Raw genomic sequence first — 18,798 nt, 5'->3', positions numbered from 1 at the left:
CCTTTTATATCCCGACGCCTCTGCTTCAGTCTAAGAGAAGCCAAGGAGAAACTGGGCGCTTTCTCTTTTTTCCCCCAAGCCTGGAAATTATATATCACTTTCCCTTTTAATGCTGGCCTCCTAAATCCAGTTAGTCTCTCCCTCTCTCCCTCCCTCCATCCTCCGGCAACTCAGCACCCCCCCCCAGCAGAACACATACCTCTCTCCCAATTGACTCCCACCCCACTTTCCTATATCCCCCCTCACCCCCCATCTCTGCCCCTTTTTTTGGGGGGGGGGAAACCTCCCTTCGCCCTAGTCCGCAGGAGAAACCCGCTTCTCCCCGTCCAAAGAAGGCTCGGCTGATTCTCCGAAGAGGGAAGACCCCGTGGGCTCCAGCCGCCCTGCCCGGCTTCCCGTCCCGGGGATGCTGGCGGTGGGGCCGATGGATGGCACCCCCCGGCAGAGCGCCTTCCTGCTCAGCAGCCCGCCGCTGGCCGCCCTGCACAGCATGGCCGAGATGAAGACGCCGCTCTACTCAGCCGCCGCCGCCGCCGCCGCCTACCAGCTGCCGCCCCCGGCCTCTTCTGCCGCCAGCGGACCTTCCTCCCTCTCCTCGTCGTCTTCTTCCTCCTCTTCCTCCTCCTCGGCGTCCGCCTCGCCTTCCCCTCCGCTGGGCTCGCCCACCGGGCTGAAGGCTCACGGCGCGGGGGCTCTGTCGGCGCTGGGCTCGCCCCCGCAGCAGCACTCGGCCGCCACCCCTCACGGCATCAACGATATCTTGAGCCGGCCGTCCATGCCGCTTCTGGCCGCCGCCTCCTCCTCATCTTCCTCCTCCGCCTCGCCGGCCGCCGGGCTCCTGGCGGGCCTGCCCCGTTTCAGCAGCCTCAGCCCGCCGCCCCCGCCGCCCCCGGGCCTCTACTTCAGCCCCAGCGCCGCTGCAGCCGCCGTGGCCGCCGTGGGGAGGTACCCCAAGCCTTTGGCCGAGCTGCCCGGCAGGACACCCATCTTCTGGCCGGGGGTCATGCAGAGTCCCCCTTGGAGGGACGCCCGCCTCGCCTGCTCGCCCCGTAAGTATCACTCCGGCGCGGCCCTCGAGCCCCCAGCCTCCTTCCCTCCCTGGCCTTCCAAGCCTTGGCCGTCAAATCTGGGTGCCTTTCGGGACGGGAAAGCGCCGCAAGGGCCGCCTCCTGGCTGATGAGGCTGAGAGCTCCAGCACAGGAAGTCTGAACCGCTTTAACCGGCTCTTCCTTCGGTCGGTTCTTGCCTATTTTTTAAACCTCCAGGCTGTATAAGCGGCTCCTTCTACCCACGCCGAAGCCGTCGAGGTGCGTCTCCCTCCGCCCCCCCCCCACGATTCATGATTGTGCTACCCCAATTCTGTAGGGAAGAAGACTTCCTACTTTTGCTGCTCTCGTTGGACAATGGACCCCCCACCCCACATCTGCTCTTCTGCCCAACTGTGCCTTCCTTACCAAATCCTATTCCCTGGTCCGGAGAACCTGGGCTGGATAGGGAGGTCGTGAGCCTCTCTCTTCCCCCCTTGCATCCCCTCCCTTTCCGAACCCCGTAGAGCAGCGGTCTCCCACTTTGGCCGCTTTAAGCCTGGCGGACTCAGCCAGCAATTGCTGGCTGGGGAAATCTGGGAGTTGAAGTCCGCTAGGCTTAAAGTGGTCAGAGGCCCCTGCCGTAGAGGACTGGTGCCCTCCAGCTGCTTTGGACCACATCTTCCACAATTCCTTGCCCTGGTCTGCCGCGGAGCTAATGGCAGTTCCCTGCCCCACCGCTGGAGGGCAGCCGCTTCGCACTCTCCGCCCTGTGCTACTTTTGCTTGTTTCCAAGTTGAAAGCGGCGCTGTCTGGGGGAGTCCAGGCCGACAATCCAGGGCTGGCATTCGCTCCAGAGCCTTTGCCCTCATCTGGCTTTGACCTGCTGCCCTCTCTCCGGATGGGTTGCGTTATTGAAGGCGGGTTTGAATGGGAGTTGTAGTCCCAGCCATCCTAGACGGGGAAGAGTCTCTGCTTTGAGTAGCGCCCCCCACTCCAACCCTGCAGGGAAGAAGCGTGGCTAACCTCGCGAAAAGAAAGAGGCGCTCTGCGAAGTGAACCTCCGAGTCACTCATTCACACGTGAGAGCAACTGGGGGACAAGGCGCTTCCAAAGAATCGCGTCTTTTAAAGTCGGGCGCTGCAGCAACGACTAGACCCGGAAAAAACCCTCCTATTTCCCCTCTTGCATTTTCCTTGAAGCCCCTGGGAAACTCCTAGGGTTGATGCTTTATTTAGCTACGGGCTGCTTCCTCGATTCTTGCGGCTTCTTGGCCAACCCTTGCCCGGAGGAGGCCGGCCCAGTTCTCCCTTGTCGTGTTTTACGCTCAGCCGGCTTCTTTTCCTCTCGCCCAAAAGAGCGAGTCTCAAGTCCCAAACTCTTCCACCCACACTTGGAGAAAAACAAATTGGTCCTTTTCTGGCTACTGAGGTTCGCGAGGTTTATACCCCGCTCTCCCACCCACCCCCGCCCCCCGAAAGCATATCGAAGGGAAGAGGGGGCCACGCACCGAACCCGGCAGCCCCGTCCCTTCCGTGGAAGAGCGGGAGCCCCGCTCGGAAAGTAGCTGCTTTGAAATTCCTGGGGTTCATTCTTGAGTTACGTTACGGTGACTTGCTAAGAAGGCTGCCCGCCGTGGCGCTTTTGTTTCGCTTCCTTTTTAAAAGCCTTTATCTTTTTGGGGGGGGGGCAGTTGAAGGGGAAAAGAGACCCTCAGTGCAATATCTTCTTTACCTCGAGCAAAAGAACTTTCAGTACTAATTGGAATTTAAACGTCCGTTTCAGTCGAGGTGCCAAATGTTAGTACTTTAAGTAATGGGTCTGGCTCTGTCTTCAATATAGATAGACCATGTTTCCTTTCTTTTCCTTTCCTTTTCTTTCCTTTCCTCTCCTTCTCCTTCCTTTCCTTTCCTCCCTTTCTCCTTCCTTTCCTTTCCTCCCTTTCTCCTTCCTTTCATTTCCTTGCCTTTCCCCTTCCTTCCTTCCTTCCTTCCTTCCTTCCCTGCCTTCGTTCCCTGCCTTATGTTCTTAATCTAGCCGTGTAATGTATTTTTTTTTAAAAAAACCTCCAACTTCTCAAACCCTGAATGCCAAAAACAAAAACAGGAGGTTTCTGGTAGCGCTTTTTCCAACTCTTGCGAACTTGTTACTCGGAAAAGGTGTTTCCGGATATCTTCTGTTTTTGTTTGTGTGTGTGTGTGTGTTGTTGTGGTTGTTCTTGTTGTTGTTTTGCTCTCCAGACCAGACGAGTCGAAGCGGCTGTTGGTCCATCCAAGGTGTTTCACAAACGGCGTCGGTTGCTTCAATTTCCGAGTAGTGCTGAAATTTCCCTTTTTCCCCGTTGAGCAAACGCAGCGCTGGGCGGAATATATACATTTGTTTTTTCTTACCCTTTTAGAGATTCTGTGCGAACTCTCGGTATCTCCGACTTCTATTATGTCCCTTACGTGGCATTTCCCTCCCTATTTTCCTTTCTCCCCATCCCCTTAGATCAAGGCTCCATTTTACTGGATAAAGACGGCAAAAGGAAACACACGAGGCCGACGTTTTCCGGCCAACAGATCTTTGCTTTGGAAAAAACTTTTGAGCAAACCAAGTACTTAGCTGGGCCGGAGAGGGCGAGGCTCGCCTATTCGCTGGGAATGACGGAGAGTCAAGTCAAGGTGAGCAATTGTTGCGGGCAATGCAAAAAAGAAAAAGAAAGAAAGAAAGAAAGAAAAGAAAGAAAAAGAGATGGCCCCGATTCAGACGACGGCCCGGGCGGGCAAGGTAGCTTATGGTCGTTCACAAACCGGGGGGAGCTGGGCACCCTTTAGTTGTGGGGCAAAAACCAAAGGGGACTGCGCTCTTGTCGAATCGGTGGTTCGTGATAAAGAAAATTTAAAGTCCCGTTCGTGATTTCTTGTAAAAAACACCTTAGGCAAAATAGCGAGCTATATATATATATATATATAGCTATTCAGCTCTTCCTGTTTTTAACTCACTTCCCCAAACTGTCTCGAAATTAATGGGAAAAGGAATAAATATTTTCGCCCCTAAAGAGTTCCCCACCCCCACAAAGACACACACACACACACACACACACACACACACACACCTGACCGTTCCTTCTGTCCAGGTTTGAATCAACGGGATTCAAGCGTTGTGAGAACGAATGGCTGGTAAATAGCTTTATGGATCTGTGTTGATGAACTAAAGTATGTTCAAAATCTGCAAGATTGATTAAACGAAGATTGAAGGCATTTACTAACCAGCTGGTAAACGTGGCCCCATTGTCAAGTAAAAGAGGGTAAGGAGCTTAGGGCAGCTTTAAAAAAAAATCAGGTGTTAAAAGTAAGTTCCAGAAGGGTATCTGGGTGTGTAAATAGAACTATTTTGCGGCACTAATTAAGTGCAGGTGTGAACGAGTGACCCTCCGATCCTATGCACCCCCACATACCTAGGGCAATCCTAAGATCTTCTAGGCCTTTAAAAAAGTTGAGAAGATCTAGCACATTTAAGTCCTCTGCCCATCGTTCCCAGACTGGATTCTTTCTCATTCGCGCGCTAGCTCTCTCTACTGGCCCATTGAGGTCAATAACTCAGAACTGGAACAAGCCTAAGTAAAATTTGGAATTGTGCTTTAATTGATTCTTGTGGTGCCTGGAATGAAAAGTACCCACTCTATCCGATCCTTTCAAAGGCTCAGCCATTGCTTGGGTGGTCTCCCTTCTCTATGTAGATGCTCCCCTCCATCTCCCAACCTTGAAGGGGACCCACTTCTTGTGACTTGTGAACTGGGTTGTCTTGTGAACTGGGACAGTCAAGGCCAACTCTGCCAGAGGCCCAACTTGTGCATTATTAGAGTAGTGTGTTTGGCAATGTGTTTCTGCATTCAAGACCTAACTCTTCTCACCCGTTCAATACCTTAAGAATCCCCGAGACATCTGTTGCACACCGAAGCTAAATGTATTGAATTCAGTAAAGCCTAAAGGTTGGTGGATTAAAATCCACCCACCTTATAGTTGAGCAAGAACATTCTACTTTCTTAAAGTTGAAGTCACGATAAACAGAACCGTTTTAAGATGCCCTTGGAAACCATTATTTTCCTTGCTAGTAGTGGCGTGGGGGGTGGAATTCTGTATCTCAGTGTGCTTCAAGGTATGTTATTGTTTCAATTGTTCATTCATACTGCTGGGATTTCACAAAAGCAGAATTTAAGCCAACTTTTCTGTACAATTATGGGCATGCATCTCTCTCTCTCTCTCTCTCTCTCTCTCTCTCTCTCTCTCTCTCTCTCTCTCTCTCTCTCTCTCTCTCTCTCTCTCTCTCTCTCTCTCTCTCTCTCTCTCTCTCTCTCTCTCTCTCTCTCTCTCTCTCTCTCTCTCTCTCTCTCTCTCCCCTGTCTTTCTCTCTCACACACATTGTGTAGCAAATTCAGATATTTTTGGAAGAACATTTCCTCTTGTACTTTCCATATGTGGAAATGAATCGTATCAAACCCATCACACATTTTTATTTCTGGGTGGGCAACTCCAGGGCTAAACTTTGCCTTATATTGACTCCAGGGAGGAGAATTTATTTGGAGGGAATCGTTAAAAAAAACCCTTCTAGGTAGCTGTAGGAAATAGATGCAAATTGGAGGAATAGAAAATAAAGCTTAAGTCCAGATCTCTGTCCGTTCACCTGTTTCTACACTTGTTTTTATTTAAAAAACCAGTTCTGATCATATACTCACTTTTCAGATAGTAAGTCAGAGAGCCCATCTTCCTGGTAGGATTGTACTGAGCATAAAAGTGCAAATGGGGCTGTTTGGATTAGGTACTTCTGCTTGTGGGTGTTTTCGTTTTGCACGTGGGAACTCTTGCAAGAGCCTTGTAACTGTTTGAACAAGAAGGACCTTTTCTCTGGGTGAGAAGAATTAAATGAAGCATAGAGGTCGATCCAATTTGGTGGTTGCTCAGTTCCTTGAATTGGTTTCAACAGAAAATGAAATCTTGTCTGATGGAGCAACTGGGAATGTTAAAAAATAGCACATCTTTTCTTTCTTTCTTTCTTTCTTTCTTTCTTTCTTTCTTTCTTTCTTTCTTTCTTTCCTTTCTCTCTTTCTCTTTCTTTCTCCTTCCTTCCTTCCTTTCCTCCATGAAACCAATGAATCTTTTTACACGCGGTTTCTTTCTGGGTATTCAAATGGAGGAGGTGGGGGGAGGGGACGGGAGGGGAGGGAAAACCTCCCTTTTTACAGATTGTCACTTTATTCCAAAAGTTATCCAGAGACCTCATTTGTCACTGCAAATATGTGGGAAAGGCTTTGAATAAATGACTGCCTTTTCCACGGATAGCAACAAGCCTCGCCATTTAGTGCAATGTGTTTGAGGAGGTGGAGGTATTTTTTTAAAGGGGTGCATTGTGAATCAGATGTTAATTTGCCCCACGTTTGAACAAAACTGTCTGGTCCAGAATGGGGAACGAAGGTTTCATGTGTGTTTTGTTTCTTAAGTCTACCAAAGCGGAAAACGCTACGCTTTTTGTTAGACGGGGCTGTGTTTACTCGGAGTAAGTCCCGTCGCAGTGAAGGAGGTTTACAAGGAGCAGGAAACTTTAGTCTTGTCTTGACATTTGTTCAACACCTTCCACCCGATCTCAAACCAGCTCCGAAAGAGTTTGGCGCTGAGCTTATTTAAGCTGCCTTGATTTCAGCAAGAATGAAGCGCAGTCAGCCCTGATTTGGTTATATATATATATATATATATATATATATTTTAAAAAATAATCTTCAGAAATAAAATTTGGCCCTCCTCCACTGCCGGTAGCAAGATTTTGTCTTTCAACAATAAATACCGTTTTCTGTATTTATCTTTATCCTGCGGTATAAGAATACATGGAGCTGGACTGTAATAATACATGAAGAAATAACAAATTAAATCCCCCCCCCCCAAAAGGACGTGTAAAAATAAAACGCAAAAAACACAGCGTATGTCTATTTGGAACAGAGCCTCGTTATATTCGATATGGTTTTCTGCCCCAAGTCTCCAGTTTTATGCGTTTCTTCCTGACAATAAATAGCTTTTCCTTCTACTGGGTTTCCTCCCGAGTAAACAGCATCGCTTCTAGCTTCAAGCAGCCTCTGAAGTTGCACTAGACTCGCTGATATTGGATGCCGTTTGTCCTAAAATGGAAAACAAGGGCTGTCTCCCTGCATCGCGTTAAACCGTTGTTTAACCCTGAATAAACGGTCGAGGCTCAAAGCAGGAAAAAAAAAGCAAATTGCAACAAAGCGCGCGCGGTTTATTTAGCGCAGAGTACGAATGCAACCGGTTGACTTTATAGTGTGCAAATGTATTCATCTAATTTCGAAGGCATAAGGATGGGGGCGGGAAGGAGAGTAGCAACTTGTTTGTTTTCATCCCGTTCTGCTTGTCTGGTCTTCCCCCTCCGGCCATCTGGCACTTTTGACTTAACCAACGTGAGGCTTCCACTTTCAATTGACTCCGAGGTGAAGAAGCAAGAATAAATAGAAGATGCGTCCAGAGATCAGGGAAGGAAAGCGGGAGGAAAAATGGGCGGGGGAGGGGGAATCAGAGGCATGGAAGAGAGCAGGAAGGGGAGAAAGAAGAAAGGAAAGAAGAACGGGTTGCAGCAGGGAGAGAAAAAAGAAGAAGGAATCGAAAGGCGAAAGCGGTCCGGCAGTGTGTGGAAAAAGTTAACCGAGTCCGTTCGGGCTGCTGTTGTTGCCATTCTCCACACAGTGCTTTAATTTCCATAAGTATATTGGGATTAATAATGCAAGACTTGTGTGTGTGTGTTTGTGTGTCTGCGCAGAAGGGCGATTCGCTCAGCTTCCTGGGGCTTTTGGGTTTTGAAGCATGCCCTCTCCCACACTTGGCTTTTCGCTGCAAAGAAAATGTAATTTTATTTCACTCCCCCTCCCTCCCTCCCTCCCTCCCTCCCACTTGATGTCAATAGCAATGTATGGTGAAACCTGAAGCACTGAAATAATTCTTAGTCTTTTATCTGGTGAGGTTTACCCCTTCTTTACTACCTTAAGTTGATCTCTTGAACTATCCTTTGGATGGGCCCTTCCCTGTAGAAACCCAAAGCAAATACCCTTGTCTCCCTTCTGGCGAAAGGACCGCAGCCTTTAGCAAGTCTGCATGATTGTTGCTGATTCACATAAAAACTGATTCACACAATCCTGTTAAAGAGGACAAAATGCCAGGAAGCCAAGTCCAGACAGATACAAGAAAAGTACTGAAATTGGTGAGGCAAATTCATCTTTTTCTGCCTGCTTTCAATTCAGGGTTCCGTGCAGGCAAGGCTCAGCCAATACTCACTTTGGCTCAGCTACTACTCAATCTTTACAACAGCGTGTACCCAACCACATGCTCCCTTAACTGAGTTGGCATGCCCTTCTCCTATTATGTGTGGGCGATGGGCATTGTAATGAACCCGTTTGAAAGACCCTGGTGCAGGAAAGAGCTGCTTGGCAGCATGGACAATACGAGGTGATCCCAACTGTCTGAAGTTTTAGGGGAAGGGGTGAATAGAATAGTAGAACAGAACAGAACAGAACAGAACAGAACAGAATAGAATTCTTTATTGGCCAAGTGTGATTGGACACACAAGGAATTTGTCTTTGGTGCATATGCACTTAGTGTTCCTAAAAGAAAAGATACATTCATCAAGAATCATAAGGTACAACACTTAATGATAGTCATATGGTTGGGAAAATGGGAGATAGCAAGTTGCAGGGAATGAATATATGCAAATGCAGCTCAGCCCAGGTAAAGTTTTATTCTGTGCGCTTTTGTTAATACACAGGTCCTTTCAGCTTGATAAGGAGTTCTTCTTCAGCAAATATACTTAGCATCACAACCAGAACCTGCGTGTTGGGTGTGAGATAATTTAGCCTTGTAATTCATCCTTTCCTTGAGCTGAACACAGAAGGGAATGTTTAGGGTGGCACAGAGGAGGCTGTCCTTGCTCCTGTCCTACAGGTAGATCTGACCTAGCCAGATGTGACTACTTAGTGATGATGTAGGGTGGTTCAAGAGCAGGACGTGGTTTGAAGAGACAATTACTGTAGAATTGATTCCAGGCACACTATCTAAATGTGCTTGTTTGATTGCCGAGTAGTGGAATCTTACACCAAAGCTTTGTGGTGGTAGTCAGGATGCTCTCAGAGAAGATAATAGTGGTTGAGAGGGGTTGCTAATATGAAGAGCAATTATACGCACTTTTAAGTGAATCTTTGTGGTGAGAGTACAGTAGCTTCTACTGCCATGCTCCTATTAATGGCTCATTTGCATTTTGAGAGTTGATAGACTCGCATGATTGAAATCCGGCTGACAAATATGAATGGTTAATTGCACTCATATACCCAATTACATGGGAGTAGGCTCTTTTGAGCATAATGGGCTTGCTACATTCACTGCTGTGAACTGTAGCAATGAGAATAGTCAATTAAATAGGGGGGGGTTGTAAAAATAATTTTGGTGAATATAAATAATCCTATATGATGGACTGATTTAACAGCAATCTGTTGGCATTAAAAGAGTAGAAATCATAGTGTTCAATCACATTCCTTTGGAAATAGCAAGCTCCATTGTTTTAATAGGACCTCTGAGATTTTAGAATTTAGTAGTATCTAATCAATGGAAAGATTTAATTCCAGGATGATGGTGCATCCCTGGAAGAGACCTGTCCTTGGGAAAGATCATCCTGGAGATAGTCTATTTATCTGGTTGCTAAGAGTTGACATCAATTTAATTGTATATAAACAATTGTTTTTAAACAATCAAGTGTCTAATCGACTTGACTGATGTCAAAATACCAAGCAAATTATTTTTGGGTGATATTTGAATGGAAGACCACCAAGAAGGTCTCACAGCTTGTAAACTACACTGGAAGCTGGGGAGGGAAACCCCTTTCATATGATTGTCAAGAAAGGTTCTAGGTTTGACTTTATTTTTATTGGCCCAAGAGAAAGTGAAAAAGTTATCAGATTGTATATTACATTGGAGATGAGCATATCAATTGACCGTATGAAATAGTACCATACGCCAGTAAACCTCAACGTCACCAACATGATGGCAGTTATGTGATATCATCACATAGATGCCAATGAAGGCATGACACTTGGTTCCAGGACATAAATTGTCATTCACCTAACATTGAGAGAGACAAAATAGATGTAGGAGTGTATTTTCCCATGCATGAAATAAACTTTTGCTGGATTGGAGAAACACAATTCAAATTATAGGGTCAAATGCAGGATAACTGCTCTGGGGATATCAGCGATATACAGTAGTATCTATATTGCCATAGGAACTAACACTAGTTACTGCCATAATGCAGAGTGGAGTTTAGTGCAGAAGGCAAAAGTATGATAAGCTCTTATTGTGCAGGCACTGAAAAATGAAAGCAAATGCAAATTTTCCTTTTGTACTTTTCCTCTAGTTTTTGCATAGGAGGATGTTTGAAATGATTATGTCTTAAGTTTTTAGCAGTACTGGGAGAAAAATCCTATCATGAGCCTGTTATAAATGTATGTGCAGTGAAAAAAGGATGTTGCAGCTACCACTATCTTAGAAAAGACATTCTCTTTTGTGTGTGTAAAAAAACCATGGTTCCAAAACAATTCTAAAATAATGTTGCCAAACAGATCTTAAAACCGAATTTGTAATTTCTTAAATTAAGCATCTACAGAATAGTTAAGCCACATCCACTCATAATGAACTAGAGTTAAGCATATTTGGAAGTAGGCTTATGGAATCATTGATATGCTAGGTAGAAATGGTTTATTATTGGTTCTGATAGGTTTACTTTAAGCCTGGATAAGTCTGGATTCAACCACACTGCTAACTACAGAATTATGGGATGGGATTAGAGACTGTCCATTTTTCGGTTAAGTTGATCTAGATCAGGCGTGTCAAACTCAATTTCATTGAGGGCAGCATCCGGGTTGTGTTTGACCTGGGTGGGGGATGAGGGTGGGGTAGGGGGTGGCCAGGGTGGGGGTGGCCAGTTCAACATCACTTGTGTCAGGAGAGGGACACCTGTGGTGGCCCAAGCGCTCTGCCAGAGAAAACAGCCCTCCCGAGCTCTGTTTTCGGTGGCAGAGCCACGATGGGCCAGCCCTTAGCTACTTCTAGGGCAGCCCCAGGGGCCAGATCTAAGCAACCCACAGGCTGAACCCAGCCCCTGGGCCTTGAATTTGACACCTCTGATCTAGATCATAAAGTCAGTGGGATGAAAAGTCTTTTTGTCTTATATTTATAAATATTTCCATGGAACAAAGAAAATGTACTACCACACATAGAATTGTCTTCTGGATATAGTTTTTTTAAAAACCCTCTAGAAATGGGGCCACAATAACTGATCACAGCTTAGTCTATTTTTATGACTCTGTAACCATTGCAGCCATCATGCTAACTTTTTCACAGGCACCACTAATCACACCCATAATTTTTCAGCAAATTGCATTTTTGGACCTTTTGGAGTGCCAGTCTGGAGCAAACTCTGTCAATCTCAGTGACATTAACTCTGAAATAACCAGCTTTGGAATCTAGTTCTAAAACTAGTTTATACTGTATATCAAACCCAACTAGTGCCATTAAATTTAATTTACCCTTCATAGCTGAATTTGATCTCTTATATCTATTATGCCTGGGCAGGAAAGCTGGGACTGTGAAATAGACAACATAATTTAAAAGTAGATTTTTCCATTACAGTAATAGGGGGTGGATGGGTGGGGTGGGGTGGGGAAAACAATTACTTCACAATGATTCAACTATGAGAATGTCTTCAAAATTAGCACAAAGGAAGAAGACAGGCTGCCTGAGCGCAGGCCAATTTTTTAAAAAAGTTTTTTAGGGCTGCCCACATTTTATAAAATTAAGACTTGAATGGCTAACAGGATATAAACAAATAGCACAATATCCCAAATTAAAAACCTTCTCATACCAATAAGCACCATGGCAATACCATAATAAAACCACAATTGTTAGGCTCTCCTGCCCTCCTGAACCTGAAGCACTGAAATAATTCTACAATTCTACAACCTTGGAAGGTGAGATGGGTAGTGACCCCCTGACTCTCAGGGGAGAGGCTGTTCCACAAAGCAGGCACAGCTATGGAAAGGCCTCAGTTTCTAGATCCCCACAGATAAAAGGCATTTGAGAGAGGAGACATGATTTGTACCTGTAATAGTATATGGGAATGACCTTGGCAAACAAGGGGAAGAAATGCTGAAAAAAGACAAGAAGGACTGCAAAATAAGCAGAGAGGGAAACTCAGAAAGAATCCGACCTAAGAAAATAAATACATGGTGGGGGATTTGTACTTTCAGCCTTGCAAGATTCTGTTAGTAGAGGTCTATAACAAAGTAGAATTAATTCATGTTTACCTACCTGTGGATAAGTAGATGTCCACCAGAAGGAAACTGTCCCAAAGATAACTTGGCCCTATGCCATGCATGCCAGACCCTTGAACTGGCCCAGACTTTCACTTGTCCCCCTTTGTTAATGTGTCCTAAGCAATCAGTATGTGTACCCACATACAGAAGACATTTTCCAGGGTGTGTCTTATGGAGAGATTCCAATTTCAGGGTCCCCTCAGTCCAAATTGGAGGAGTATGCAGTACATAGATGCTTGCAAAGCAGTTACAGCAATGTTTTTCAAACTTGGCAAACGGCTGGGGAATTCTGGGAGGTGAAGTCCACACACCTTAAAGTTGCCAAGTTGGAAAAACACAAGAGATAAGCTAAGTGATTCCAGGAAAAGTTGGGGTATGTTAAGAGGTGCAAACATGTGCTACATTTGAGACTTGGTGCCTTATTGGGAGGATATAAAGACCCCCTTTTCAATCCATGCACACAAATTCATGATGCTATAATAATTTCTAAAATCAGGCTTTTTCTTTGAAAGGTGTGTGCATTGATTTTATATACCAAGTGTACACTTTTAAACATAATGTAGGGATATGTAATTCCTTTAGAGAATGAGCCTGACTTTGGTAATTTCAAAGAAATATCCATATTTTCTGGAAATAAACAATAGAGATGTTACTTCTTTCAGAGTTTCCACCCCCCCCCCCTTTACTATCTAGCCTACAGCTCTGCAATTTTCCAGTGTTCTCCCTTTCCTCCAACGCCACTACCTTCATAGAGCCATTCTTGACTCTTGCCAACTGTCAGAAGTCCCTGCAGGTTCTTTGGCAGGGTTTGCCATTGTCTTCTTTCTGGGGCTGAGAGAGAGACTGGCCCAAGATTGCCCAGCTGCTTTTGTGCCTAAGGCAGGACTAGAACTCAGTCTCTCAGTTTTTAGCCTGGCACCTTGAATCACTACACCAAACTGGGTCTCATATCATATTCAACTAGAAATTGTGTATTATCGGTGCTTTACATGAAGGTAAAAGCAATCAGATTGTGGTCTGGAATAAAAAAAATGCAAACTTGGCAAGTTTTAAGATACATGGACTGCAACTCCCCCAAATCTCCCCCCCCCCCCCCAAAAGCTGGCTTCTGGGAGTTAAAGTCCACCCAGAAATAATTGTGTATTATCAGTGCCTGGGGTTTTTACATCAAGGTAAAACCAACCAGATTATGGTCTGGAATAAGTTTTGAAATTTGGCAACTTTAAAGATGTGTCGACTTCAACCCCCCTAAATCTCCCCACCCCAAATGCTGGCTGGGGGCCTCTGGGAGTTAAAAGTCCACTCATCTTAAAGTTACTAGGTTTTGGGGGGAAATCCTGCTTCTTCTGGAAGGATGTGAAAATGCCTCCGTGCTCCTCTCGTTTAGTACCGAGTGTGCAGAGGCTTTGAAACCCATGTGGCTTTCTTTGGCCTTGCGTATCAGAGAGGAGGAGGAAGCGGCCGATCCGATCCGGATTCACTCCTCCGAAAGGGCTAGCCGGGAGCCGGGCAGAAACGGGGGTTCAGACAAGCAGGCCCGCCGCCCGTCCGGCTCTCCTTTTCACCGGCCTTCCCTCTCTCTCTCTTTCCTCCTTCCAGGTCTGGTTCCAGAACCGGCGGACCAAGTGGCGGAAGAAGCACGCGGCCGAGATGGCGACCGCCAAGAAGAAGCAGGACTCGGAGACGGAGCGGCTGAAAGGCGCTTCGGAGAACGAGGAGGAGGACGACGACTACAACCGGCCCCTGGACCCCAACTCGGACGACGAGAAGATCACGCAGCTGCTCAAGAAGCACAAGACGGGCGGGCCCAGCGCCGGTCTCCTGCTCCACGCCTCAGAGAACGAGGCTTCCTCCTAGGCGGCGCGGGGGGACGGGGGACGCCGCGCGGCCGCCCAAAGGACGAGCTGAGCCTCGCCGAGGCGGCGCTTCACAGACCCCGTTGCATTTCCCGACCAGAAACGAAGAGAAAGAAAGAGGAGGGGGAGAAGACCGGGCGCCGGGCCCCTCAGAGCTGCCCCTGCCCGGGTGGGTTTCCTGAGGAAAGTTGAGGCGGGGGAGCCTCGACGGACAGGCCTCGGGCCTAGCGCCTCCCGGCCTTTCCCGCCAAAAGGGACCCGGCTACCAGCCCGAGTGCGGCCTCTTTATTGTAAATAAAAACTATCGGACTTTATTCACACAGCGAATATTTAAACCTAATAATCTTCACTCCGGCTACTTCGCGTCAGCGCTCGGGAGACTCGCGCCGCTGAGTCGCCTTGTTTTTCCTCAGCCGCCGCCGCCTCAGCTTCCGCTCCTCAAAACTTGTTTTCTTCGGGGAGTTTTGTGACTTTAAATGGCGGCGCTTTTTCTTTCTCGTTTTCCTCCCTAGCTTCACTCCCAACTTTCCACACGGGACGCCGCGAATGATCTGCACTGGAGGAGGAGTGTGGGTTTTAAGGGAAATCGGGGGTTTAAATGTCGTTGGTTTCCTTCAGCAAAACCTCTATTATTATTATTATTATTATTTTTCCATCGGGAGAATGGGCAAGCTTTAGAGCCACGCAGAACTTTCCTGAAGAAGCGGCCCGCGTAACCTGGACGATAAAACTTCTTGGTTGCCATTTCAAATTGGAATAAATGAGCCCTGGTCTTTTCGTCAAATTGACTACAGGGCAAGTGAAGCTCCTTCAAAACAGCTGTTTAAAGATGTAACCTAGATATTGTAGTTTAAAACTCCTTTTAATAATTATCTCTCTAAAGGAGTCCTGCCAAATGATACCCCCCCTTCTCTCTCACACACACACGCGCGTACGTTTTTTGGGGGGAGGGGGAGGGGGAGGGGGAAAGAATGCTTAATTCTAACTTCCTTGCATTTTGCTTTAGAAAGCAGAAGTAAAGCGAGAAAAGAGGAAACCGAGCATTCGAGAAAAAAAATCTTCCCTTTTGCAAATAATAATAATAATAAATGCAAGTAAACTTTACAGTTGGTTTTGAAATCCCGAATTTGCGCTCGTTCAATTGAATTTGAAATGTGGAATGTCGGGTTTATTTTTTACATGAACGTGTGCATTGCTTTCTTTATTTTTTTTTAAAGCTAATGTATTAGCATTTTAGCCCTTTATTAATTTATACGAAGACATTTCCGTTTCGTGAAGTGAACAAAAACAGCCCTGCCAAGACCAGTTTAACTCAATGCACTTTGATTTTGTTTTAAAAGGAGAAATCAATTTTAAGTCCGTTATATTCACGTCTGTCGCCTGGAAGAAAACTTTTAAGGGTGCAGAAAATGTCTCCTCTGAGATGAAATAAAATTGGTCATAAATAAATCAATAAACAATCATTGCAATCGATCAATTATTTTTGTTACTTTATATACCAAATACTGTACAGGCAGTTCTTTTTAAGGCTGACCGCCCCCCCCCCAACAAAGTTTTTGAAAATATGAATTATTTTACAATCACCTCCTTTTGAGATAGATTAGATAGATAGAAGATATAGATAGTTAATAGATATATAGAGAGATAGATGATAAATAGAAGAGAGATGATAAGAAAGAAGATGGAGGTATCTAGAATTACACATTCCTTTAAACAGAATGAAAGACTTGGTTCCTCTAGTTATTCGCTCTTTGCTGGGTGATTTCGGAAATATGGGTCCCTAAAAACGAACAGGGTTCTAAACAATGCGAGAAAGAAGGAGGCAAAAGGTGGAAAACCCGAGAAAGATAAAAGAATGATAAAAAAAATAAAAAAGGTTGCGAAAGAAAAAAAATGGAGGAAAAAAAACACAAAAGGACGAGACGTATTAAACTGCGTTATCACGAGACACGAAACAGACGACCTTGGCTAGTATGTAGCATTCTGCGAATGAACCAAAACCCAAATCAGCCAACAACGTGTTGGCCCCGGGGATTGTTCCGAGTTGCTTAGGGTGGTTCGTTCAGGGTTCGGGAAAATATACGAACCCAGATAAATGACTTGATTGGGAGGGGGGGCGGGCTTGTCCTCTGACGTCAGCCAATGATATTTGAGAAAGACAGCGCCCGCCTCTGTTTCTAATGTATAAAAACCTGCGTGCGAACTTAAGACGCGATTAAAAGGAGACCCTTTAAGAATAGGGATCCATTTTATGTTGTCCTCACTTCCTATCCTTTCAAGGAAGTGGCTAAAAGCCCCATAAATTACAAGTCTTCCCTGTAGGTTTCATGCAGTCTAATATCTTAAAAGATTCTCCTCCCTTAAAAAGAGACGATTCTTCTGTCTAGGTTAGGTTTCTTCATTTGCCAGTTTGCATGGATAGCTCAAATGGGAGATTCCATGCTCAGTGGCAGTCTACCTTGAGTCTGTGGGATGCTATGTGCAGTCATGCTAAAAAAGCAAAGTATTAAAGTAGATGGAAGACACTCTAACCTCTGTGTGTTTTCTATTTTGTTCAGTTTCTGGATTAAAAGTGGCAAAATAAACTGCCTTAGAAAAGGGTGTGTGTGTGCTTGGTTCGCTGATCAGCTGAGCAAAGAATAAGGTTGAGTTAGGAACTGAAGCCCATTTAAAATATATATTTTCAAAAAAACTTGTGTATATACATCATGTTTGCCTTTAGCAAACCCATTTTTAAACTACTTCCTCCTGCAGCCCAACAGAACTTTTAACACCAAAATGCTAAACTAGATTTTTTTTTGTTTCCCTTTTTTGAGGCATGCCAATGGCATTTGGGCATTATGATTGAATGCATCAATCAAATATATCCTTCCCAATAATTATGTGTGGGATCAGGATAGAGATGAGCACAGGAAATAATTCAGCAGTCTTCCAAGGTACAAAATCTGTAGCGAGACTCAGGATGAATAAATCCTATTTAATAAACTGTTCTATAACAAGCCTTTTCAAATGTTGTAATTTTGGGAAGAGATTGAAGATGCTTTTTTTTTACAAGCACTTTTGCTTTTTCATGAGGCTGTAATTCCCAGAGTTCTTTGAAATAATGAACTTTGGGGAGTTTATTGTTAAAATTCCTGCTTTAGACATGCCCCAGAGGGCTTTTCGTTGTGTTTGTGTTGTTATGTTATTATTAGCAAGCAGTTCCTTGAATCCCAATATTCCAGATTGTGCCAAGTTTATTTTGGGTCTCTGAATCATCCAGTTTTCTGTGTGATTCAACACAGTTTAAATAACAGTCTGTGGGGATTGCAATTCTTTTTAATTTTGTACTCCAGTTTCTCTCGCTGTAGCTATACAGTTTGCAGTCATGTACCTTCTTTCAAGAAACCAATGAGCAAACAACTATGTCGCCATACTCCAAAAGCGAGAAGACCAGACAATATACTTTTACTTTTGTCTTGAAAAATTGCACACCTGCACAAATCCATTCATAGAGATTCTAAAACTCAGTTGCGTGATCTGCCACCTTTCCCAGAATTCAGTGCTAACTACAAACTTTGAAACTATCTGGCAGTATTTAAGCCTATTTAGTTAACATCCAGAAATTAAAAAAACAAAAAACAAATTGTCAGCAAATTGGGAGAGTAAAAGACTTAAAAAAAAACCATCTCAGCCAAACAAAGGCAACGACCAGTAGCACTGATGATGTTACCTAATTTGGTAATGAAATGTCGGCAAAAAAACCAACCAAGCTCAGAGAGCACCAAGGACTCCTAAAAAAAAAACCTCTACTCAGGCAGGACCCTCAATGCCCTCTGTATTTATGGGAAGGGGAGGTTCATTAGTGTAGTGGTCAGCAACCTTGGCAACTTTTAAGACTTGTGGACTTCAACTCCCAGATCTTTGCTGGCTGAGGAATTCTGGGAGTTGAAGTCCACAAGTCTTAAAGTTGTCAAAGTTGAAGGCTCCTGCACTAGAGAATCTTGATGCCTTATGTCTGGGGTGTCCAAACTTGGCAACTTTAAGACTTGTGGACTTCAACTCCCAGAATTCCCCAGCCAGCTGCTGGCTGGGGAATTCTGGGAGTTGAAGTCTATAAGTCTTAAAGTTGCCAAGTTTGGACACCCCTGCCTTATGTGATTAAGGCAATGTTAAGGACCTGGGAGCACGGCGAGGTGTTGGGCACTTTAAGAAGGACTTGGAAAAGTTGCAAAAGGCTCAAAAAGGGGGCAATAAAGTTGAATAAAATAAAAACTAAAACTAAATCCTGTGAAGAAAGCTTGTGTCTTTAGCCTCAGAAAATGACAACTAAATCATGACATTCTTCAACTACGTAAAAGCAAAGCATATAGAAGGCAGACTTATTCTTTTCTTTTTTTAAAAAAGAAAAGTTTATTGCAATCCCCCCTCCCCCATCATACATACTTTATGGGCAGAGTGTGGTCCAGGTTACATCTCATTCATCATATTTATAATCTTAGTTTCAATATATTCTAATCTTCCCACTTTTATCAATATTCCT

At 45.1% G+C, this 18,798-nt stretch overlaps 1 protein-coding gene across 1 annotated transcript; it reads left to right on the top strand.

Annotated features, from left to right (window-relative positions):
- Positions 1-265: 265 nt before the first annotated feature.
- On the top strand, positions 266-15,198 carry NKX6-1 (NK6 homeobox 1). Its single transcript, XM_081959506.1, has 3 exons — positions 266-1,049; positions 3,516-3,688; positions 14,020-15,198. The coding sequence occupies exons 1-3, from the start codon at positions 407-409 to the stop codon at positions 14,275-14,277; spliced, it is 1,074 nt and encodes a 357-aa protein (XP_081815632.1). The 5' UTR covers positions 266-406; the 3' UTR covers positions 14,278-15,198.
- Positions 15,199-18,798: the final 3,600 nt, after the last annotated feature.

This window comes from Natrix helvetica (assembly GCF_964273705.1).
Source record: "Natrix helvetica genome assembly, chromosome: 7".
Taxonomy (NCBI): Eukaryota; Metazoa; Chordata; class Lepidosauria; order Squamata; family Natricidae; genus Natrix; species Natrix helvetica.
Note: the sequence above shows the minus strand (reverse complement) of the source record. Positions and strands in the feature narration are given on the sequence as shown.

Coding starts and splice junctions, on each gene's coding strand:
- NKX6-1 (XM_081959506.1), top strand. CDS start 407: ATGCTGGCGGTGGGGCCGATGGATGGCACCCCCCGGCAGAGCGCCTTC. Junction 1,050..3,515: donor CCGCCTCGCCTGCTCGCCCC/GTAAGTATCACT, acceptor CCATCCCCTTAG/ATCAAGGCTCCATTTTACTG. Junction 3,689..14,019: donor TGACGGAGAGTCAAGTCAAG/GTGAGCAATTGT, acceptor TCCTCCTTCCAG/GTCTGGTTCCAGAACCGGCG.